Source organism: Lissotriton vulgaris, chromosome 2_1, assembly GCF_964263255.1.
Source record: "Lissotriton vulgaris chromosome 2_1, aLisVul1.2, whole genome shotgun sequence".
In the NCBI taxonomy this organism is placed as follows: domain Eukaryota; kingdom Metazoa; phylum Chordata; class Amphibia; order Caudata; family Salamandridae; genus Lissotriton; species Lissotriton vulgaris.
The window spans coordinates 1278132920-1278158845 of record NC_141687.1 but is presented as its reverse complement, the minus strand read 5'-3'; the positions used below and the strand labels follow the sequence as shown (position 1 = coordinate 1278158845).

General features: G+C 48.6%; 1 protein-coding gene across 2 annotated transcripts in view; it reads right to left on the bottom strand.

Annotated features, from left to right (window-relative positions):
* Positions 1-25926, bottom strand: part of SCN2B (sodium voltage-gated channel beta subunit 2) — a 226374-nt gene that overhangs the window by 10328 nt on the left and 190120 nt on the right. For both annotated transcript variants that reach the window (XM_086957007.1, XM_086957006.1), the window contains one exon: positions 606-813. In XM_086957007.1, coding sequence (XP_086813133.1) covers positions 606-813 — 208 coding nt within the window. The remainder of the gene's footprint in view (positions 1-605; positions 814-25926) is intronic.

Sequence of the window (25926 nt, the reverse complement as noted above, 5' to 3'; positions counted from 1 at the left end):
TAAAAACTGACTCAGCAAACCCTAAAATAGACCCTTAAGCAGCCAAATCATCAGCTCACACATTGACATGTCAGACCAGCCCATCGGACACAGTTTGATTTGCCCTATAGGCCTGTCCGAGCCTGTATCCAACAGAAAAATTGAGCTTGCTGGGGTTTATCTGGCAGGACATGGTGGGCTTCCAGAGTTTGTCTTTGGCAGGAAGTGAGGATCACTGAGTTTGTCTCTCACAATGAATGTGGCTGACTGAGCTGCATCTATTGGGAAAGAGAGAACCTTGCAGATAAATCTGACAGAAAGCGGGTTTGATGACCTTGCATTTGGGATGAAGTTTCGATCACTCAGTTTGTACCCAATAGGAATGTTTTTTTTTCTCTTGCATTTTCCATTGTCACACAAGGGGCTCCCACAAGCACAATGCTACTGGTGCATCGGTCAGGATTCCTCATACTGGAAACGTAGCAACTCTCCCCTAAACTCTGCTCTTGGATGGAATGCTTAGCAACAGTTTTTAGACATTTTACATCTGTTCTCCATCCCTCACAATGCTATCAACCCTCTGTCCTGGAGGGCTTGGACTTTAAGCATACTGACTAGACACAAACCTTCTGTAACCACTCGAAGGAGAATCTTGCCAATGCCAGTTGTGCGGTCTGGTGGGTTTTTCACGTAGCAATTGTACATCCCTTCATCTTCCAGCTGCACGTTGCGAATGGTGAGGGACACGTCATTCTTCGCCGTATCCCCTGTGAACTCAATGTGCTTGAAGCGCTCCAGCTTTAGGTTAATGACTTTCAAGCGAAATGTGATGAACTGCAAAATTGGAAAGAAAGGATAGGAAATGATCATGGGACACACATTGAAAGACTGATACAGACTTGGGCAAAGACACATACACGTACTGGGTTAAGAATTACAAACTGAGCCAAGATCCACAGATCTGTAACCGAGCTAAGGACAGACATAGTCAGCCAAGTTCCACTGATATAACTCCCCGGCATCATCCACAGACACACAGACTGATCCGAGGACATACGCATTAACTGGTACAGACTTAGGGCCTGACTTTGACTTTGTTAGGTGGTCTGCCGCCCATGATAGTAGCAGAAGTCTTTCTTGTTCACCCTGGCTAGACAACTGTCTGCCATATTTTAAGATCCCCGTGACCCCAGGCTAGGTGATTGAGGCTTCAGAGAGGAGCTGCCATCACAGCAGTTCTTCTGAGGGCACTGAAAGTTTGGTCAGCTTCCGAAATGTTTCAGACAACAGCTCACCAAACTTTTTTGATTTCCAAAAATCAACTCGCCAACTGGCACCTTGTTTTTGAAAAATAAAAAAGTTAATGAGCCTGACACCCTGGGAGTTTTCTCCTAGGGTGTCGGAGTCATTTTTCTGTTTGGAACCGCCAGTGTTTGTTGAGGACTAAATGGCCTATGGCAGATTGAGTTAAGACATACAGACATGGCGATTGAGCCAATGATGCTCAGACTCAGCCCAGAATAAGAAGACACAGAGTGATACAGATGACACCAGGAACATAGACACAATTGAACATGGAGGAAGAAAAAGAGAAGAAGAGATGTTGAGAGCAATGGTGGTGGGCAGAATGGGATAGGTAATGACAAAAGTGGGTTGAAGATGGTGTAAGTACGACTAAGCCCACATCCTATTGCTACCACTACTGCACAGTGCCATAAATAGAAAGATGGTATAGGACAAATCAACCAGCAGTGAGAAAAGGGGGCGGAGGATGATAGGGAATAGGAGAGTAGGCATAAAACGACAATATACAGAAATACAAAGGCCCAGATTTACTGACATTTTGCGCTGGGTTTGCATCACAAAAGTGATGCAAACTTGTGCAAAATGTTTTTTTTTAACTTTACTTTCCAGCGCAAAACTTGCTTTGCCTTGCTCTGCGTCCATGGGCGTTCCATTCGCGGACATGGGCATTCTCATGCAACCACCCATGGTTTTTGACGCAAAACCATATCTACTAACAAGAGTAGACAGGGTTTGCATCACAAAATATTGTCTCTTTGAAGCAAGAAAAAAAAGAAGAAATGTTTTTATTTCTCTTAACTTTTCCCACTTTGCATTTGTACTGCACTGTACAGTACACATTTAAAGTGGGAAAAGTTTCAAAGTTAGTATAAGCATAGTATTTTGTACTAAAATGTACCCTTCCAGTACAAAACCTATGCAGACATGATGCAGTCAATTGGCTAGGGAGAGAGAGCAATCTAGTGCCATATTTAGTAGAGATGGCCCTTTTTCTGCTCTCTCCTTCTCACGCATCGCAGCACAGCCACTTTGGGTGCTGTGCTGTATTCTGAGAAACCTCTGGAAATCAATGCTAAAGTGTGATAGCCAGGCAAGGGAGAATGGCTCAGGTGGGCAAGCGAGATATATAGATTAAGGTTTTAGTGATGCCATAGAAACAAGGGATGGGAAAGAGGGACGGTAGTGAGAAAAATAGTGAAGATTGGAACAAATAGAGGAGGCTAGAGAACTGATATGAAGAACAGGGCACGGCGCTCCGTGACAGCGATTAGCTCTCCACATGGTTACTTGTCATCATCGTTATCATGTCAATAAAATTAAAAACAAGCCGCAAAGATTCCGCTAAGATTATTGACGCAGGGGCTCCATATATCTATAGAGAGTTAATATGAGAAGATAAAATATGTAAGTATAAATTATATGTATACCTATGAAAAAAAATTGTTATAATTATTTAAGAAACAAATGACCCCAACACCCTGGAAGAAAAGTCCCAGAGTCTCAGGTTCATTTGTATATTATTTTCCAAAAACAAAGTTCTACTTTGGGGTTTTGTTTCTGAAAAACAAAAAAGTCTGCGGACCGACCTCATGAAACATGGCCGCCCCTCAGCAAACTTTCTGTGCTTTCAGAGCCGCTCCTGTGGTAGCGGCTTGTCTGAAGGCATAGAGATCTCCGCAGCTCAGCTGCAAACTCTAAATATAGTGTTCTGTAGTGCGCCCAGGGTGACGGAGGTAATGACGTCTCCTGCCCTGGCCAATGGCAGGCCACCAGCTAAACTCTAGTGGCTAGATATAGGTAATTCCCATTTACAGACTCTTAAATACCGAATTTTACTGAATCGGTACTTAAGAGTCTGTAAATGGGAAGGGGGCAGATTTAGGTAATTTCGATTTTAGGAATACCGAATCTGTAAGATTCGGTATTTACCGATTCGGTAAACACCGAATCGGTATTGCCCATTGATTCCTATGGGCCTTGAAGCCCATAGGAATCAATGGGAAATACCGATTCGGTATTTACCGAATCGTGAAATACCGAATCCTGCAAGGGTGCAGGGGGTGTCACTTTGACACCCTCTAGCACCCCAAGTACAGGCTTGTGTGACATGTGGCACACATACATGCCCTAAGGGCATGTCTGTGTGCCACATGGCACAGGTGTGCATGCACAGATGTGCATGCACACCTGAATTCGGTATTTTACCACACAATAGGATTGTGTAGTAAAATACCGACTCTTAAGGGCCTGTGGCACTCTTAGGAGTGTCAGCTACATATGGATTTACCGATTCGGTAAATATACCGATTCAGTATTTTACCGAATCGGTATATTTACCGAATCAGTAAAATTACCGATTCGGTAGGCCCCCTACATCTGAAAAGCCTAATACTGGTCAGAAACGGCCGGAATCGGCCGTTTCCGACCGGTATTAGGGCTCCTACATCTGGCCCTAAATCAGGCACTTGGGTGCTTATGTAATGGTACTGTAATTAAGTACTTTTACATAGATTGCTCTTTCACCTACTCTGATCTAATTTGCGCTACATAAAACCACAATAAATGAATGTATTTAAAATATTTATTTTTAATTGGGAATGGTACTACCTGCTACTATCTAAGTAGCAGGCAGTACCATCTAAGTTCACCAGCGATCTCAAAGACTCCAAGAAATCCTGCCTTGACCTCGAGAAAGCCTGGCGCCACAACCAGTCAACGGACAACATGACAGCCCTCAAGAACGCCACCCGTAAACACCACCAGCTGATCCGCACCACCAAAACGTCATCCTTCGAGAATGACTGGACAACAACACCCACAACAGCAAGGAACTCTTCAACGTCATGAAAGAGCTCTCCAACCCCAACGCCAGCAACAACGACATCACGCCTTCTCAAGACCTCTGCAACTCTCTGGCCACCTTTTTTCACCGTAAGATAGTCGACATACACAACAGCTTCGGTGCTCAGAACACGTACCCCACCACCAAACCTACACCCCCCACCACCACCATGTGCGCCTGGACTCAGGTCAGCACGGAAGATACCACCCACACGATGAACACCATCCACTCGGGCTCCCCAGCCGATCCCTGCCCACACCACATATTCAACAAAGTCGACTCCCTCATCGCACCCAAACTTTGGGACATCATCAGCAACTCCTTCATATCCGCCACCTTCCCGGAGAGCTGGAAGCACGCAGAGACCAGCGCCCTCCTGAAGAAAACCACTGCAGACCCCTCAGACCTCAAGAACTTCGGCCCCATCTCGCTCCTCCCCTTCCCTGCAAAAGTCATTGAGAAAACCGTCAACAAACAGCTGACAGCCTTCCTGGAGACGAACGGCTCCCTCGACCCATCGCAGTCCGGATTCCGAGCGAACCACAGCACCGAGACCGCCCTCATCGCGGCCACCGACGACATCCGGACCCTGCTGTACAACAGAGAAACCGCTGCCCTCATCCTGCTCGACCTTTCGGCTGCGTTCGACAAGGTCTGCCACCGCACCCTGACAACCCGCCTCCGCCACGCCGGGATCCAAGAAAAGGCCCTGGAATGGATCACCTCCTTCCTCTCCGACAGAACCCAAAGAGTCCGTCTCCCGCCCTTCCTCGCAGAAGCTACCAAGATCATCTGCGGCGTACCTCAAGGCTCCTCGCTCAGCCCCACCCTCTTCAACGTCTACATGAGCCCCCTCGCAGCCATCGCACGCAAGCACAACCTCAACATCATCTCCTATGCCGACGATACCCAACTGATCCTCTCCCTCACCAACGACCCCACCTCTGCCAGAGCCAGCTTCCAGGACAGAATGAAAGACATCGCAGACTGGATGAAGCTCAGCCGCCTGAAACTAAACTCAGAGAAGACGGAAGTCCTCATCCTCAGCCCATCCATCTCCGCCTGGGACGACTCCTGGTGGCCCCCTGCTCTGGGCCCCCCACCCAAGCCCACGGACCACGCACGCAACCTGGGCTTCATCCTTGACTCCTCCCTCACGATGGCCAAGCAAGTTAACGCCGTTACCTCCTCCTGCTTCAACACTCTCCGCATGCTCCGTAAGATCTTCCGCTGGATCCCCACTGGAACCAGGAAAACGGTCACTCAGGCCCGACGTCACGAGCCGTCTGGACTACGGGAACGTCCTCTACGCTGGGACCACCGCCAAACTACAGAAAAGACTCCAGCGCATCCAGAACGCCTCAGCACGACTCGTCTTGGACATCCCCCGACACAGCCACATCTCCACCCACCGGAGGGACCTGCACTGGCTCCCCGTCAGCAAAAGGATCACGTTCAGACTTCTCACCCACACATACAAGGCTCTCCACGACTTGGGCCCCAAATACCTCAACAACCACCTCACGTTCTACATGCCAACCCGCCAGCTCTGCTCCGCCAGCCTCGCCCTTGCCACCGTCCCACATATACGCAGAACCACCTCCGGAGGAAGATCCTTCACCAACCTGGCGGCCAAGACCTGGAACACCCTCCCCACCCACCTACGACTCACCCAGGACCACCTCTCCTTCAGGAAGCAACTCAAGACCTGGCTTTTTGAGCAGTAGCAGCCCCCCCACCCCCAAGCGCCTTGAGACCCTAGCAGGTGAGTAGCGCGCTTTACAAATACTCTTGATTGATTTATTGAAATACCACTTTCACTGCATGCATCATTTGTTTCGACTGGTTGATTCCTTGTCTTTTTTATACATTCTAAAAAGGAAGGTTTTAATTCTGAAGATGTACTACTATTTTGGGTTCAGAATTCCACTATTACTGGACAAGATTCTGGCTGAAGGGACCAAATTTAGATTTTTGAATTTAGCACACAAAGTATTATGTGAGAAGTCTTAAACTCTGAAGATCACATCTTACAAGAAAGTAGGTCAGACCCCTTGTTACACTCTACACAACTACTGCAGAACGTCATAAAGGTTCCTGTGCGGCAAGGGGAATTCAGCAGTTTACAGAAAATATAGGCCCACACTAAACTAGTTATGCAGAAATGTGATCTGTGCAAATATAATTAATATGCAGGATTAAAGAAAAAATTAAATAATGGAATGTCCTTGCTTCCAGCTGAATCTGTGCCCTGAAATGTTTTCTCTCTGGAGAAGAGTTTTATACCTCGCATTACATTCCTAGGAAAAATATGCTCCAAGGACAACGTATCATGTGATTTTCGCAAATGCTCTTTACGTACAAAGATAATCCATAGGGCTCTAATGTACATTCTATAGATTCAGGCACAATGCATTAGCAAAGTTCAGATCCAAGTCTGAGAGCAATCACTCTCTCACCGCGGCCTTGTCCATCTCGCTTCCTGGTAAGTTCTCTCCAGAGACAATTCCTTCAGCTTAGAAAGGTTATGTGCCTTCAGCTGCTTAGTCTTAGAGAGTCCAACCCTTTTAAAAATGTAGAGGCATATTACCAAGCAATAGCGATAATTATCGCTATTGCTTAGTTAGAGACAAAAATGCATCGCCGACCTGCGGCGATTTTTATCGCAGATAAACCTTGATATTACCACGGTTTATCGCAAATGCGATAAAAATCCACCGCAATGCATGAATATCGCTGAATATTCAGCAATATTCAGGCATTACCGAGCTAATGCTCTTAGCCATGTTATCCACCTCCCATTGGATAACATGGCTAAGAACTGCTCAGGGCAGGTGTTAGCTTTTCGAGATATTCGCGCTTAGCGCGAATATCTCCAAAAGTTGGTAATAGGAGATAGCGATGTTAGCGACTGTTTCCAGTCGCTAACATCTTGGCACGCCCACTTTGCATGTCATTAGTGATAAATATCACTGACATGCAAAGCGGGGCCCAAGATGGTCGCTATCTCCTACTAGCTGTCGCTAACTGGTGTTAGCGACAGCTAGGTAATAGGGAGATAATTTTATCTCCGCTTTCTTGGCTTTTAAAGCCAAAAACACGGAGATAAACCCCCTTGATAATATGCCCCTAAATCCTCAGCCTGCCGTGATGATAAACCCCAGGCTTGTTCTACTTCACAATAAAAGGCATTTTTATAGGGAGATCAGGTAGCACTGTGTAACTGTTCCCATTTCGTCTCTCATTTCATGTCATACTCTCATACGAATCAGGATCTATCCCTGCTTGTCTTATTTGTTAGGCCCCTTTGCACCTGAATTCAAAACCTGGGATAATATTTTACAAGATATAAAGTTATACTTTTTGTTAGCACATCTGACAGTCACTCAGAAATGCATCCCATGCAATTGTAGATGTGTTCCTAATAAAAAAAAATGCTTAATTTAAACGTGTTTAATTTAGCCTAATTAGGCCAGAACCAGCTAGCAATTACATCATTTCACATTGGCAGAAAGAAATTACACTTTTATTTTATGTGAACGAGAAGTGTATGTGTTCATCTGTGCTCTATTCCATTTCAGAAAATCAGCAAAGTAGAAACCTCATTCATGGTGGTGTTCACTTTGCAACATGGAATTGTATTAATGTGCCTTTTAAGCGAAGAATCCATGCTGAGGATGTCCATGTCTTTGTAACATTCAAGGTCCTGTGCTCAAGTCTTTTCTAGGGACCATTCATCAGCTGGACTGTGTGTGTACTGTATTTCTGTATTATATAAATGTCATGTCATCTCCTTAATTTCCTGGACATACCTCTGTATTATTATGCAGCAAAGTTGGTGTGTACTAAATATATCTTATTTGATATATTGTGTGTTTTGATTAATGATTGGTTTTGGCAAATATATCTTTGTTAAACTAGCCCAGTTTTGTGTCATAACTCACCATACTGAGTGTGGTTTCTTCGCCTAAAACCCTATGAAATGTCATGTTTTTTTAGATTGCCAGATTTTCGATGTTTTCCTAATTGTGCAGCTTCAATGTCAGTCTGTCATTTAATTTATACTTAGGTTTGTTTGCACTTGCTTCGGAGGCAGACTCTATATCAGTCCTCTTGTTGAACTTTACTTTGGTTCTGGCTTCTATTTGCCTTAGAGATTATCCTTACGTTAGTTATCTGTTTGACCTAGTCTTATGCAGACCCAGACGGTCCCAATTCAACCCTCTTTGTTGTGTTAATTAGAGCATCAACTCCCTCCATTTTGATTTTCATTGAGCCCGATAGTTAGAACAGATTGCAGAACTACCTTCTCAAAGAGGATTTATGCCTACATAACCAATTCTGAGTAAGCATCCATGACTTTCCAGAAATGTTTGGGTTCTTGTGATGAGTAGTAAGAGTTTTTGATGCCAGTGTCAGACCCAATGCTCAGTTCTACAGGTAGTTGTTTGTCGCCAGATTACCACATGCCTGGCATAATATGTCATCTTCCCAGCATCCTCTGCTCAGTAACCTGTTGCTACACTTTGGGACTAGAGGAGAGTGTAGGAAGCATCACTCATCTGATGTAAGTTGGGAATGTAGGCCAGAGGGTGCTTCCTGTTTCCCCACCCACTGTTGTTAAAGGTCCCACACCAGCTGTATGCTTCCAGAAGGAATCCTATATACAGTGCGGCTCTCACCAAACATCAAGGGGTGAATGTAGGAAAGAACTATCCATCCCCTGACCTCACTGTAGCCGGCTTGTCAATTCACAAAGTGGTACTGTGTTTCACACAATATCGGCACCCTTCACACGGTCATCAGATCCAATATCATAAGGTGGCAGGGAAGACACGTTGAAACCCCTGCACTCAGTGGGTTACTGAGTCATCTTTTAAGGCTCTAATCAGCCAATGTCCATAAGGGGTGTGAAAACACCCCAGGATATCAGCGGCAACCTCAGCAAGCCTTTGGTTATTTTTGGAGGTGGGTGAGATTTGTGGGGAAAGAGGGAAGAAGATCCTTTTAGGTAGTTGTCACACAAGGCCCATCTTCCTCCAAGTCCTCTTCCCCTCCTCACATGCTGAAATAAATCGGTTTTTTTAATTTGGCAGGTCTGCTTTGGTGGGGCAGGGTGGAAAAAAGAACAACAACTCTCTTTTAGTTTGGTGTGTCAGATGCCTGACCACAGCTGCCAATCTTTTATTGCCTCATTCATGATGAGGTGTCATCACAGTGCACACACATCAAGTATAACACCGCATGGGACACTACATCTCTTAGCAACTTTAAACAAAATTACAACATTTCAAATGATCCTTAATGTGATTGTTAGGAAATTCCTTTTTTGGTATGGTCACCCCTAAGTTTTTGGACTGATACTGCTGGGTTTTTTACTCTGAGAGTGCACTGAGGCCTGCTTACCACTTCCCAGTGCCTGTTCCCTTACCCTTATACTGGGTAATAAGCATATAGTGTTAATTCTGTTTTTCTTTTTGTATCAGTGTATGGTGGTGTCTTTCAAAATTGCTGATTTGATCTCCTTGAATGCTTTGTAGTAGGCCAGACATGAATCCCATTGTGTTGTCAACTTGATGAGATTGTTGCTGTATTGAGACATGGTGGCTAAGTTTGCGATAAAATACCCACAATAGTTCATCATGACTAAAAGGCCTTGGACCCCTGTTGCAGGTCTAGATGCTGGCACTCTGCAGAGGCCTTCGACCTTTTAAGGGTTGACACTGAGTCCTTCATTGGAAAATATACGTCCAAAGGATTTGATGATGCTTTTCAGAAATATACATTTTTCAGTGTGTTAGGTCAGTCCAACTTCTCTCAGCTTGTGAAGGGTCGCATAGATTCTCGGATTCTGTTCAGCCAGGGTTGGTGCACAAATGAGTACTTCATCACTCAAGCTGATGAGGTCATTGAGACCTGTCAGTGTTTCCATTACTGCTTTTTGGAAAACCTATGCAGCAGATGAAACCCCAAAATGTATCGCCCGATTAAGAGTTTAGTAGACAGAGGTTAAACTGTTGATATGCCGGTGTGTACTTTACTCCCACAATACCAAGGTGTAGTACCTTCATCACTACACAAGGGTCCTCCACAAGCCAAATTGTTTTATAACACAACTTTTATTGGCTTAAAAGTTGCAGGAGTGAATATCAACATCACCCCAGCTGGACATCTCCAGGCATCATTGTTACAGTAAAGGGGTGTAACAGTGCACATCCGTACATCTAGCATTACAGTCTTTGTTAACCAGCTCGAATTAATTCCACAAGTGCCCCCATATTTAAAGATGTCTGCTTGGCAACCACAGGCCTGATACGTAGGTTCCTCCAGCGTTGCACACCAGTCCTTAGCAGCCTGCCGATCTGATATGCAAGCTCGCTGGGATGAGTTCCAGCGGTGGGTGATGTCTCTCTTGGCCAAGGTTGTGCCCACACCAGACCCTCCAGTGTGCCCTCTCCATGGGTGCCTCCCAAGTTATCCAGGATACCTAATAGTGTAACTCTATTGGACAACTCCACTAGTGTCCCCAAAACCCAGGTAAGTACTCTTCAATGGCCCTCCCATATTAAGCGATCACTAAAGTTGTGAGCCCGAGGCCACTCCAAAGAAGTCGAGGTGTGAAATATGTAGCATGTAACTATTTTAGGTGAATGAGTCTCAGATGGGAAGCAATCACTAAAGTCAGGGGAGAGGGAGGGCATCCGAGAATCTCTCCAATCAGCAGTGTCCAAAGGACCCACCCAGCCCTCCCATTTCTGTTTGAGGTCTACAAACCTATTTAGAGTATTAATCAATAATGATGAATACATTTAGGAGATAACCCCCTTCCCCAAGCAACCCATGAGGGATTTAGTTTTGAGTGGACTGTATTCAGGGGGTGCCAGTATCTCTGCTTGGTGGCATGTAGTAGCTGTACGTATTTGTGGAATTGAGTTTTGGAAAAAACTAATTGGGACTGAAAGACTTGAAAAAATTCATGTTAGGTAATTGCCAAACATGTCCCAGGAAAATGATACTGAACCTTTCTAACCGTGAAACATGAGAGAGCGTCAGTTTCCTGTCCAATCCCATCATAAGTAGCACCAAGCACAAGGCCAGGAACACCACTCTGGTGTTTCCTGGTTGATGTTTGGGGGTAGGCCCTCCATTAAGTATGTTCATAATGTTACTGTGGCCTAAGAGGAGGGACAGTTCCACTCGATGGTTCGGGTCCCCTTATCCACCATTCAGCCAATCATTTATCACAGGGAGTTGCGATGACCATTAATTTAACCACACTTCCGCCATGCCCATCGCTCCATCATACACTGTTGGGCGGATGAAGCCGTATTGAGGAACCCCAAGTACAGCCGAAACCAAGGTCCGATTCCCATCCACACGAGGACCTTGTTGAGGAAGAACCAGTCAACAGAATCAAACACCTTTTCAAAGTCCACGAGGACTTTGTATACCTTGAAGGCAAGCTACCTCCAGCATTAGGCCTCTAGTGCAATGACTCATACTGCGGCTTAGCATGCAGATACAGTGATCCAGGTGAACAAGGAATGGCAGCACCTTGAGGAGCCTATGGGTGAAGGCTTTGGCGAAAATCTTGATTTCTGAACTAATCAGTGAAATATGCCTATAAGAGGAGCTCTACTCTGTAGGCAGCCCTGGTTAATGAGTTATCACTATAGTGGCAATATCAAGTACTGAGGGGAACATAGCCCTGGCCGCAGCTTCCACATAAGGGCATGTAAGGGTATCTTGAAATTTGTGGTATTATTTAATGGGAAAGGCATCCGGCCCATGTGTATTACCAGCTTTCATCTTGGCCAGATCACCCTCTATTTTATTCACAGTAATAGGCAAAACTAGATATTTTCGCTAGGACAAGGAGAGCGAGAGCAAGGGGATATCTGCAAAGAATCAGGTATGTTCACTTTGAGATTGCGGTTGATGGGCATACGGGGCACAATAATAGTCATCAAACATTGATGCAATATCTGTGGTTTTACAGCGTCGCAACCTGGTGCAGTCAAGGATCTTGGATACTATCCAGGAGGTCATCATTCTAGTGGCCAGCCAGTAGAGTAGTTTGCTAAATTTGTCTCCATGCTCATAGACTCTCCGAGTATATGACCTACAGAACAGACGAGCTTCCTCTAGGGTCATTGACAGAGTGATGTTTTGCCTAACTCAAGTTGATGCTGGAGGGAGTGGAACAGCCTGGTCAGGCACTGTAGCTCAAGCTAATCCGCCCTCCAAATTTGCAGATGTCCACCAGCCCAGCGGACATCTATTAACACTGGCAGGAACTGCAGTCACTTTGATCCCTATCAATGCGCTAAATTATTGACAGAAAGCTCCATCAACATGATGGTACAGTTCATCGAACTTTTAACATGTTTATGTATTTTCAAAAATAAATTTCCATAGCAGTATTTTGTTTTTAAAACTGCTACTAATGACCGTCACCCCATAGTAGTTGGTTCTCATGGTGTGTGGGTCACTTTGCAGTTTTCGCTGCACCTGACCCGTGGTGACAGACAGTGAAAACTGGTCATTCAACTGCCCACTCTAAATAGGGTAGGAGGTCAAATGGCCAAACCTCCTACAGAACTTACTCTGTCGAGCCATCGAAGGAGTATGTCAGCGCTGGAGACAGAGTAGTCTATGTCACTGACATACTTAAGGTCCGCCCATCTGTAAATCAGAGCTGGCTGATTTTCAGTTTGGCAGAAAGGGTACTCCGCCACTGTTGTGACAGAGTTTTCTCTCCACCAAACTCTAAATTAGCCCCGATATCTTGTGTACCACCTTAATCCTACATGCTTTAAAAAAGTAGTGATATATCTGCTAGTTCCATCAAGTAGCAGCTGATGGTAGCCAGCATTCAAGTCTGATTTAGAAAAACACATGGCACTGATTAAGTCCGCTAACATATCATCTAGCTTTGTGGTGATGTGTCTTTCCCTTTTGATAGCAGCATTTGCCAATCTCATATCTATACATAGTTCGATTTCATCAGGATGGTTGGGTTTGGTCGCTACTCTCATGAATGAGACCTGCAGTGTGGGCCCTGTGACCTTCTCTATGATGCCCATTTGCCATAATCTCCCTGGTTACGTTTCTACTATATTGCAACGGTGGAATGGTATGCGCCTGCGTGTGAGAGCAACTAGTCTGATGTAGTCATCAACATATAGTTTCACTGATTTCGGCTTAAGGCACACTAATTCCACAAATAGGTCTTCAAATTCACTTAGGATGTCATCTATTTTAAGTGTGTTCACACAGTATGCAAATGACATTAGTCCTTAGTTTCTGCTGAGGTTAACCTGATGACTCGTGCACGCATTTCTGTGGTGAAAATAACGTTTATAGGACATTTCTATCATGTTGGATTGACGTTGCAATACCTCAGCGACGAGTAGTGGTTTGTGGCTGCCATATGGGAAGATGTAATTCTCTGTATTCTAAAATAGCGCGTTGGGCTTGAGCAGCTCAAAGAGTTTCTTTTGCATGACATTCACAGATGCTCCTGTGTCTATCACTGTGACAGTATTTTTCCAATGAGTCTTGACTTCGCATTTGGGAGGGGGACTTCTACCTATGGCTTTATAGTCCATAGCTGGAATTAGGAAAACATCTTCCCCTTCAATGGCTGGAACAAACTACTGTAGGTTCAATTGATCATCCATCAGTGGTGTCCAGTGTTGCATATCCATGCATGGGGAGTGTAAGGCACATATGCCCATGCTGGTCAATGCACTTTATCTGCCTGAGTATGTTCTTTTGCCTCCTCTACACAATCTCCACAAGCTGAAATGTTTTTCCCGGAGCGGGTCAGCTGCAGGGTGAATCTCTCAGTCACAGTACCCACACACAGCCTGCTCACTGGTATTGCTTCTTTTCTGGAAAGGGACCATTTTGGTTGTTGTTCTGGTTCGAATTGCGTGAGCTATCTTGGTTTTGATTGGTTGGGATATTTTGCTCTTTCTTTCACCTCCATTCTCACTATAGAAGTTTACTTCGTGGTGGCATAGGCATCGGCCATTTCATATGATCTCCCCAAAGCGGGTTTGTCATTTAGGCTTATGAATGTTTTTCAAAGGTTCCACCATCATAGCGCTGTCTACTGGCAACCTAAAATACGTTGTGCCCGCCCTCATTTTAACACTGTTATCAGTGCAGGGGCTGGCTAGGTCTCTCAGGCGGACATTGAAATTGTCAATGGATACGCCTTCTTTTTGTTTGGTTCATCTGACAAGAAATTATTCAAAGTCTTGATTGAGCCACGAATTGAAATGCATTTCTGGTGCAGCAACTACAGCATCATATTCGTCATTGCTGCCCATGGATTTTGGCGTATTCCCAGATTTATCATGAGTGGTAGACCTGCGAAATGCTACACCTTCCATGGGGAGGTGTAATGTGGAGGTATATCTTTATTTCTCCTCGTTTTTCTATGTGTACTGCATTCTGTAGCACATGTACACAAGGCAAGGAAAAAGCCCCAATGGACTGTTTTTGTGCAGGAATGTGTTTCATTCTGCACAAAAGCACTCCTACCTGTAACACAGGCACCATTGGATCAAGGTGCAAGGGTGCCTTGCCTGCCAAAAGTGCACTAGGGCGAGGAGAGAGCAGGAATGCGCCTTAGTTTGATAGAAATGACATGTTCCTGCCCTCTCCCTTTCACACTGCACAGCAAGGTGTCTTGTTGCACTGCGTGAAAAAAATTATAAATATGTCCCACAGGGTTTAACAGGGCTTCAAGTAGCAGCTTAGCTGTCAGCTCCTGCGCGGCGGTAGAATGACAACCGAGGCGAGAGAGTGCCGCTCTGACTCACCCGCTTTTCAAGGCACCGATGTGGTGGTGTGGCTTGGTGAGTGCTTCACTGTGCAGGCGAATAAAGGCCAAGTCAGCATGACATGCCTCACACCCCTCCCCATTGAATTGTGCTGCAGGATCTTTTTCCTATTGGTGTGTGCATCACAGGCTCCTACTGCCCTTCTCCCCCCCCCCCTCTCTCTCTCTCTCTCTCTCTTTCATTGATTCTCAAGCATGGACTACTTTCAACTTTTTCAGAGCAAGTAGTAACTTGTTTGGCTGGCTGTTTGGGGTTTGTTTCGCTCCCAATCACACGGTTGGGGGTTTCTTTTGCCTCATCGCCAATATGGTGGGGCAAGGAGGTTACATAAACATCACGAACACCATTCTGTTAGTTTAGTGTCGGCTGATGCCTAAGTCTAATCTTCTCTGGCTGTCAAATTTTATCTGACATTGATCCTTTTAAATACTGAGGCTCGAGCCCCATCACTCCATATTCACTTTGAATTATTTAGTCACTGTTTTTGATTTTTTATAGGTTTGTGACACATTATCACAGTTGAGTTTGTTTAGAGGGATAGCAGCATAATTGGTCGTGGATAGTGGTGAAATGTTAGCAAGTTTCTTAATCAGTGGGTTCTCATTATTATCAAGTCCTTTTGTGGAATTTCTCGTTGAGTTTGGGGCAATGATTGTCCTACATCTCAACGCTTGGATCTTTATGGTGGTCTGCCCGTCTTGTGAAGCAAAGAGCACCAGCTTCTACCTGTCAGTCCTTGTTTTAGAGTTTTTGCAGAGCTGTCCGATACCTCTCTTGGCAACCACTTGAAACTGATGAAGCATTCGACATTGTGGGTCAGATATTTCAATTGATTGCACGCACCTTTCATTTTAGGCAATGACTTATCTTCAGGAATAGATACAATGCTGCTACTGTGGTTGATGCCTTTTTGGTAAGCTTTCTTAATGTGATTTCTCTAGTCTAGTTTAGAATCAAGAGTTACCATTAGGGTGGAGCTGCTGTTTTTTCACTTTATTACCTCTCTATTGAGGCAGGTCTGTGAATGCTTTTTAAATCTTCTTTCTGGTGAATAATGTTGCTGAGATTTTGCTTGTTTGGAGAATTATCTGCCAAAAACTATACCATTCAGAGTGATGCGGGCATGCTTTAAATTCACCGCCGACTGCCCGAGGCCAGGTTCGCTCTAAAGAGGAGCTGCGTTAGGCTGCTCCCAGGGCTGGGCAATGCAGGCCCCTGCTCCGGATTCCTCCTGCTCAGGTTGATGTGCCCCATGGCTTCCCTTGTGGAAAGTTCTATAATTCGCCTCTTGCCTGCTGTGCGTGCTCTCAGATGCACAGTCCGCTCCACTCGCTGCCTGTCCCAGCCTGCTCTGTTCTCAGCTGAGCTCTGGAACACGGGCCTGAGCTGCTGATAGTCTAGTGTCTACGCCCGCCCGCACAGGATCTCAGCATCGGGGAGGGGGATGCTAGACTGGAGTGCGGGTAGCAGCTGGTATCCGGCGCTCTGCCAACATAGTGGAGAAGTGTGGCTCAGGGGTTAGAGGCGGCAGACCCGGAAGCTGAGATCGGCCCTGGACCAGGGTTCAATTCCCCGCCCCGACGGGGGTTGGGCTCAATAATTCCACGGACTCGATAATTCTCACTCCGGTGCCTACTCGACTCACGGGTTCACACTCTGCGACTCTGGGCAATAGCTTGCTTAATCTCCACAACGGCCCCTCACGGCGGGATGCCTGGCTTTCACCTTGTGGATACCCTTCCGGAGTATCTCACAGGGGAATACCAGGACGGGTTCCCTAAGCAAGCGCATAGATGCCTGCGATGTGGGCGATTTGCGCTATATAAATACATGTACATTACCTCCTCGTAAGTCTTCCTCGCCACATGATTTACATAGTGAGCTTCAGCTCCACAACAGAACCCTCCAAAGCAAAAGAAAAAACCTCCCACCCCCTCCCAACATGGCCGACCAGTACCACCTGACCTCTATAAGAGGCGGACCGGCCCCACCAACAGCCTGTTTTTTTTGTTCTGCGCATTCTACTCCAGAGCGCCGTAAGGTAAGAAGGGGACCTGCCCTAGCTCTTGGGTTGGAGGTCCTGCCCTAGCGGACCCTAGGACCTGGGACCTTGCCCCCTCCCCCTCCTCCGTCCCCCGTCCTATTGACGGGTGAGGTGCTGCTCTAGCGTGCCTGGGCTCTTGGGGGGAAGGGGGGGCGGCGGGGGGGGGGGTTGAGGTTTCGCCCTTTTCCCTGTACCGGCCGTTTGGTGTGACCCTCACCCGTTTCTCGGGCTCTGGGACCCGTCACTGCCTCTAGGGGGTGGGGAGACGCGGCGCCGGTCGCTGGATACTGCGTCCGCAGTGTTTGTGTCTCCCCGTTGGGCCGTTCGGCAGTGGCTGCGGCTGCCGCGTCTGGCCTGAGCCTGGGGTCTCGCTCGCGGGATTCCGCGCTCCCCGCTCGGGGCTGGTGGAAGTTTTACCGGTGTACGCCGGGCCGGGGGTTGGCTGTCTTCCCGCCTCGGCGGTTCCTGGACTTACTTGTCGACTCCCCGGGGGCTCCTGGACACCGGCGGGTGAGGCGGATTTCAGCGCTGGACGCTGCCGCCGGACGGGGTGTTCTTCAGCTACGACCCGCGAGTCAGTGCCGTGCCCTGATTGGCCAGGTCGCGTCCCGCCTTTTGGGGGCGGGGCTTCGCGCCAGGTGCAGCGCATGAGTTGAGGACTTGCAGCTGTGTCCTCGGGCGGCTTTATTGGGCCCCCTACTCCGGGGGTCATTGAGTTTCTCCGCTTGCTTTGGTTTGTGGTGTTTTCTCTGGCGCTATGGAGCAGGAGGATGTCACGGCGGGTCAGGGGTCTGACCACAGTTCTGCTTTGCCCATTTCGGCTCAGTCCTTGCAGCTGATGATCCAGTCGGCGGTCGCCGATGCCCTTGCGATACGAGATGCGCAGGGTCCTTCCTCGCCGAAACGTCCACGCAGGGACCCCTCTCCTGTCTCTGATGCGGAGGGGGAGGAAGAGGATCTCCATGGTCGCTACATCCAGGGCCAGGAGCTGCGTGAGGTCCTGGCGCACATTAAGGATAACTTGGCCTTCCCGCCACCGGCAACGGAGGAGGCGTCCGAGGATTTCTTTGTCCAATATCAGCGCAAGGCGCCGGACTCCCTGCCGCTGCATGCCTCCATCAAGAAGGTCATCGAGGGGGAGTGGCTGGACATTGATAAACAGGCTTTTCCACGTTATCTGACGAAACGTTACGCTGTGGAGGAGTTTACCAAGGACTTCCCTCCGGCGGTGAAGGTGGACTCCCTGGTAGTGGGTCTGTCGTCCCAGGGTTCCATCATTTCGGAGGACGCCTCTCCCTCTGACCCTGTGGACAAACGCGTGGAGGCTGCCGCGAAGCGCTCTTATGCGGCTGCTAATTTCTCCATCCGGGCCTCGGCCTATTTGTCGTGCAAGGTACAGTCTCTGTTAAAAGACTTCCAGTCCTTGGGGGAACTCCTGGATCAAGGGGCTGATGTGGTGCCCACGCTAGCCCTGATGGAACAGCAGACTCGCCTCCTATCGGACATTTCCTTTGACACTCTGGGTGCGGCGGCTGCCACGGGGGGTGCTGCGATTCAGGCCCGGCGACAGATCTGGCTGCGGCATTGGAAGTCGGAGGCGGCCCAGAAGACTCTGCTCATGAAAATTCCATTTACAGGGGCTAAGCTGTTTGGTCCTCCTCTGGAGGCGATGATTAAAAAGTCGGCTGAGGACCGCAAGTTGCTGGCTCCCATCAGGTCATCAGGGCCCCGCTTCCCGGGTCGCGGCCGGATTTTCCCCTCAGCTCCCAGGGGTAGGGGCGGCGCGCCCTTTCGTGGGAGGGGTCGCGGCCGGGGCGCACCTTACTTCGGAAAATCCCGGTCTCAGCCGGCGGCTGCCGCTTCCTCTGCCACCCAAAAATCCTGACTTTCGGCCATCTCCCTCCGGGGTGCTCCCTGTGGGGGGCCGTCTCCGCCACTTCATCGAGGCATGGGAGTCTTCGGTCACGGATCTTTGGGCTCTTCGGATTGTGAGGGAAGGATTATCCATCACCTTCTCCTCCCCTCCTCCGGATTTTTTCCGCGCTACGCCCCTTCCTTCCTCCCTGGTCAAGAGACGGGCATTGCTGGCCGGAGTTCAGGACTTGCTGGCCAAACAGGCCATCCGCCCGGTCCCTCCGTCACAGCGGGGTCTGGGCGTCTACTCCACCCTGTTTCTGGTAAGGAAGGTGTCTGGGGATTTCCGCCCTGTGTTGGATTTGAAGGGGTTGAATGCTTTTATTCCTCATACTAAGTTCAAAATGATCTCTCTACAGGAGATTCTGCCTCTTCTGGTGCAGGGCGAGGTGGTGGCTTCGCTGGATCTCCTCGACGCCTACCTCCATGTCCCGGTTCATCCGACTTCCCAGTCCTTCCTCAGGTTCTGCGTGGGAGGCTCCCACTATCAGTTCCAGGTACTTCCGTTTGGCTTATCGTCTGCCCCGAGAGTTTTTACTAAGATCCTGGCCCCCCTGGTGGGTATTCTGCACCGGGAGGGGATCAGGGTGTTTCCGTACCTGGACGATTGGCTAATTTCTGCCTCTTCTTTTTCCAAGGGGATGCTGCACGTCAGAAGGGTCTGCGAGGTCCTGTCCACCCACGGCTTCCTGATCAACGAGCGGAAGTCTCATCTGTTGCCCGCTCAGGACTTGGCATTCATTGGGGGTCGTCTGGACATGGTGCTGGGGAAGGTGTTTTTGCCTCTAGGGCGCCGGGACACTTTGTGGCGGGATCTGGGGTCCCTGCTGGCTCAGGGGTCTGCTCCGGTTCGCCTTTGGTTACGTGTTCAGGGCCTAATGTCGGCGACCATCAATGTGCTCCCCTGGGCTCGCCTCCACCTCTATCCTTTGATCAACCATCTGCTGTCCTTCTGGGACCCCCGCTCAGAGGATTACGAGCTTCTGGTCCCGGTCTCCCCTCGGCTCCGGACGGAGTTGGGGTGGTGGTTGGTGGAGGCTCACCTCTCGGAGGGGCTTCCCTTCTTGGTATCCCCGTCCAGGGTGCTCACGACCGATGCCAGTCTCCTCGGCTGGGGGGCGACCTTGGGCGGGGAGTCGATTCAGGGTCATTGGAATCCCCTTCAGTCTCGCTGCTCCTCGAACTATCGGGAGTTGAAGGCAGTCCTCCTGGCCTGCCGTCGTTTTGCTCCTTCACTGCAGGGTCACCATGTCTTGGTGCGGACGGACAACCAGGTGGTGAGGTGCTATGTCAACCATCAGGGAGGGTGCAGGGTTCGCTCCCTCTGGTTGCTGACTCAGGAGTTGTGCTCGTGGGCGGAGGCATCGGTCCTGTCGCTTCGAGCTGTCTATCTCCCGGGGTCCGACAATGTGGAGGCGGATCGACTGAGTCGGATCTTTCCTTCGCTGCCTTGTCTCTCCCTGTCCCCGAGGGTGTTTCAACGCCTGGTGTCTCGTTTCGGTCTTCCTCTGGTAGATCTGTTTGCGGACGGGGACTCGGCCCTTCTGCCCAGATTCTGCTCTCTCCTCCTGGGTCCGGGGGTATGGCGAGTGGATGCCCTGTCGTTCGCTTGGCCTTCCGGTCTACTGTACGCTTTCCCCCCGTTCCCTCTGATCCCCCGGGTCCTCTGCAAGATTCGCTTGGACAGGGCCAGGGTGCTCCTGGTGGTGCCCGGCTGGGTCCGCCGCCCCTGGTATCCTCTCCTTTGCGATCTGGCGGTTCAGGCCTGCTGGCCGATCCCGGATCTGCCCTTTCTGTTGAGGGGCCCCCCGCTCCCGGAGTCGGTGTTGCGCCGCTCCATCTGCAGGCCTGGCTCTTGAGCGGGTGACGCTGCTGGCTCGGGGGTGTTCTTCTGGGGTAGTGGATTTGCTGCAGGGCTCACGCAGGTCTTCCACCTTGTCGTCCTATGCCCGGCACTGGGCTTCTTTCACGCGTTGGTGCGGTCTGCGGGGTACTGACCCCGCCACCGTTGTTCCCTTGCGGGTCTTGGATTTCCTGGCTGAGGGGTTTTCCTTGGGCTTGGCCCCTTCTTCCCTGAGGGCCCAGTGGGCGGCCTTACGGGCCTTCCGCAGTCCGGATTTCGACGGGCTGGATCCCCTGGTGGCTCGCTTGCTCCGGAGTTGTTTTCTCCGTCGCCCTCGGTCACTCTGCCTGTCCCCCCCGTGGGATCTGCCTCTTGTGCTGCGGGCGCTTCAGGGTCCTCCTTTCGAACCCCTGGCCTCGGTGGCTTTGCGATTTCTCACCTTTAAGGTGGTTTTCCTGGTTGCCGTGGTGTCTGCTGGGCGGATGGGCGAGCTGGGGTCGTTCCTCCGCTCCCCACCCTTCTTGCTGGTGTTGCCGGACCGGTTGCTGCTCCGGCATGACCCACGGTTCCTACCCAAGATTCCTTCCCTGGTGAACCGGGCTCGGGAGGTGTCTTTACCTTCTTTCCCCCCCGACATGGATCCTGCCTTAGCTTTGCTGGATGTCCGGCGGGCAGTGTTGGTTTACCTTGAACGCACATCTCCCCTTGCCCGGTGTGATAGCCTGTTTGTAACTTTCGGTCCGGTCCAATCAGGCCACAAGCCCTCTCTTTCCACCTTGAGTCGCTGGCTAAAACAGGCTATCATCCTTTCCTATGCTTCGCTGGGTTCGGGGGTTCCGGCGGGGGTCCAGGGGCGGTCCACGAGGAGTGTCGCTGTGTCCTGGGCCTACTTCAAGGGTGTCTCCATGGAGGAGATTTGTCGGGCGGCGACGTGGTCATCCCCCCACATGTTCATGGAACACTATCGCGTTGTCTTGGGTGGTTCTGTCCAGGGGGACTTCGCGGGGGCCGTTCTCAGTGCGGGAGCGGTGGCTCCTTGAGGTGTGTTTCTGTTATGTCTGGATTCAGGTTTGCTGTAATTCCTGTTTGCTTTACTTTATACTGATTAAAACCTTATGTTGGTTTACCTGCATCACCGGGTGGTGTGGTTCTTCTGGTGGTCAATGAAGCCTTGTTGGCTTGGGTATTTGCTCACTATGTAAATCATGTGGCGAGGAAGACTTACGAGGAGGTAATGCCCCGGTTACTTACCGGTAATCTTCATTACTCCGAGTATAGTCTTCCTCGCCACATGAGTTCCCTCCCCCCCTCCCTGTCTGGCTATCGGCTTCATTGTTTGCTTGGTAGATCAGGCTGTTGGTGGGGCCGGTCCGCCTCTTATAGAGGTCAGGTGGGACTGGTCGGCCATGTTGGGAGGGGGTGGGAGGTTTTTTCTTTTGCTTTGGAGGGTTCTGTTGTGGAGCTGAAGCTCACTATGTAAATCATGTGGCGAGGAAGACTATACTCGGAGTAATGAAGATTACCGGTAAGTAACCGGGGCATTTACATTTACATTTACATTTACATGTACATACATTGCCCCCTGCCTACCTCCTCCACTCCTGGCTCAGCTCCCCCTCGCCTCCGGGCTCCCATGCAGCGCCCTCAGTGAAGTCGGAACCTGAGCCTGAGACCATTGTAGAAGGGAGCGCTGCCGGCGGACCATGTCGTGCTGATTTGGGAGCTGGGTTGGCCGGGTCACATGAACTTAAATAAACACAAAGAATCCAACACAGAGGGAGGGAAGGGGGAGGAGTGATCAACAGTTGTTGAAGCACTCAGTGTTCTGTAAAATACCCCTCACACACCAAAAGGCCCCTTTGGTGTCATGCTTCATCATCGGGGTCTTCGCACCCCTCTATCGGGATGCGGCGTGCTGCGACTACGCGGGAGCACTTATAGAAATGACTATGTGTGGTGTGAGGTGTGTGGGGTATGTTGTTTCTAAGTGAGTGGTGGGATGTGGTGAAAGATTAAAAAGTACCTGGCACATGAGTATAAAAGAAAAAATGTTTTATTCTGAACTGGCTGGTACTGTTAAAAGAAGTGCAGTGTGAGGTCGAATCTGTTGTGTTAAGCAACAGGACCTCTGGTGTGCGTTGTCGACATGTTTCGGAGACAAGCTCCTTCTTCAGGACGGGGGCACAACCTCCCCACCTTACTCACGTCTTTTTTAGTAAAAATTGTGTATTTACAAAAAAGTGAAAATTCTAGGCTAAGTGTGCCTACAGCGGTCTGCTACAAGTACAATGACCTGCAGAAAGACAAAAAAAGAACAACTGATGGTTACCCATATAGCGGGTAGTTCAAGCAGGTGCAGTCACCTGGAACCTCACCATATGCTTGTAATAATCCTGTTAAAAGGAAAAGTACTCACAACACAAACAACATAAAACACAAAAGGTACTAGGAGTTACTGTTAGTTGTTGTCATACTTGTGAAGCTTGCTTGTGGGCTTCATGAGCAGAAATTGGACGTCAGGGGTGTTGCTTGATTTGCAATCTGTAGTGAGGAATGATGCAGGTTTTAATAAATCATTCTCACTTACTTAGGAGGGAGAGTTCAGATGGTCGTTTTTCAGTTGTTATTCTGCATGATACTCACATTAACAGGACGCTATGATCACCATCTTACCCCTCGCGCTGCTCCGCTGGTGTGAGGCGGTAGTATGGTTTATGCTATTTATACCCTGTGTGACAATTGGGCGGAAGCATCTATATGTCCTTATAAGGGTGTTCCGCCGTTAAGTATGTGCCCATGTATGGAGCATCCGCTCCTTAGCCATACATAGCCCTCGTATGTCTAACGCGGGCTTACACGGGGCTTACACGGGATCAGCGTCTGTACAGACGAGTGTTTGTCTGTTCTGCATGCGCATAAATATCTGTCCTTCCTTTGCGCATGCGTATTGAGCACAGGTGCGTCTTGCGGGACGCTGATGTGTAGAGCACGCGTGTTAGTTCCATCTGTGTCTTTAGAGAAACCAGGGGATGGAATACTTCTTACTGAGAAGGTTCGGCAACAGGGATTATTGCTGGGGTGGTCATAGTAAACATATGTATTAATTACACCAACCACATATGTAGGGAGTAGGCAACAAAAGACGACTGTTATAGAGTGCAAGCAATGAAAGATTCAGAAGTTAGTGATGGGCATCTGGACACCACAACAGTGTGTCTTGTATTTGTGATGGTCCACTTTTAGTTGGACAGTTGGCTCCAGGGCACATCATCATTGAGCCCTATTAGGTGGGTACCAAGTCTAAACACCCATCTTTGTTCCTTTTGAAAAAGGCCGGCATCTGAAGGTAGTTGCTCAATGATTGTCCACTTGAGGTCATTCACGCAATGTTGTGCAGTCAAAAAATGTGTGGCCATTTTAGTAGTGCTTTTTTTGCAGCGCACATTGCTCTTGTGCTCATTCATTCTTGTTTTCATGGCTCTTGTGGTCATACCCACATACTCAAGGTTGCAGGGGCATTTTATAAGGTAGACCACGTTTTTGGAGTTACAGTTAGAAAATCTCCTTTGCTCCCAGGTGGTTCCATTGCGGAAGGTAAGTTTTGTGCTTTTTTCTGTCAAGTGGCAACTACTGCAATTGCCGCAAGGGAAGTGACCTTGGATGCCTATAGATGGTTGTGAGGCAATTGTCGTTGGTTTTGGTCTGGTGTGTACCAGCATGTCTCTGAGGTTGCGTCCCCTGCGGTGAGCAAACAACGTTTTTTCCAGATTCAGGTTGCCACATGTTAGTATCCTCCAATGTTTGTTAACAATTTTGGATACCTCGTTGGACATGGTGTTAAATGTCGTCACACATATTGGTCGTTTGTTCTCATTTGGTTCTTTGCTTCGCTCCTCCAATAATGCCTCTCTGTTGTTGTTCTTTGCCCTCTTCATTGCTTTATCAATGATTCTAACAGGGTATTCTCGTTGTTTCAATTTTTCTCTCAAGTCATTGGCCTGCTGTTTGAAATTGGACATATCTGTGCAGTTACGCCTGAGACGTAGAAATTGTCCATACGGCAGATTTTCTCGAAGGTGCCTGGGGTGAAAACTGTTGTATCTTAACAAGCAGTTTCTGGATGTCGGCTTAAAATGGGTAGTGGTTTTCAAAATTCCTTCGTCTGCGTAGATATTTAGATCCAAAAACACCAATGTGGGGTCCGAAATTGTACTCGTGAAGTTCAAAAAGGCGTTTTGGTTATTCAGCCATGTTTGGAAATTTTCCGCAGATTGTCGGTCACCCTGCCAGATGACCAGGACGTCATCTATGTACCTCCTCCTGCATTTTATATTTGATCTGTATGGATTCTGGTCATGGAGAATCTTGGTGGTCTCGAGATGGTGTACATAGAGCCCGGCCAGGCTCGGAGCAAAAGTACTGCCCATGCTGGTCCCATGGCACTGCTGGTAAATCGTGGTTTTGTACTGAAAAAAGTTTTTTTGCAAAGCCAAAGAGATGCATTCCAGAACTAGCCCTCGTGGTGTCTGATACTTCCATTGTGTGGAAAAAAGGACCTCTTCGATGATCATGAGTATTTCGTCGTAGGGTGGCTGGTATAGAGACTTACTACGTCTAGACTGATGAGAAGTTGGGTTTTTGGGTCAAATGTTGCAGGAGTTGTAAGACAGCTTTTGTGTCTTTTAGGTAAGTGTTTGTCGATTGTACCAATGGTCGCAGGAAGGCGTCTGCAAATTTCGACAGGGGTTCCAGAATTGAGCCGATACCCGATACTATCGGTCTCCCTGGTGGGTTGGTGAGGTTCTTATGGATCTTCGGGATGCAATAGAAGTAAGGGATGCGAGGTCGTGTTATGGAATATTCGTGTGGAGGACACATCCAGTTGGTTAACTTCAGCCATGAGAGCTTTTTCAAAAGCTAGTAGCTCTATTGGGAGCAAGGCATCTGGTGGGGTAAATGTAGACATCCAGTTGGTTAACTTCAGTCATGAGAGCTTTTTCAAAAAAGCTAAGGCCTGTGTCTGTTGTCCCGATAGAGGGGTGCGAAGACCCCAATGATGAAGCATGACACCAAGGGGCCTTTTGGTGTGTGAGGGGTATTTTACAGAACACTGAGTGCTTCAACAACTGTTGATCACTCCTCC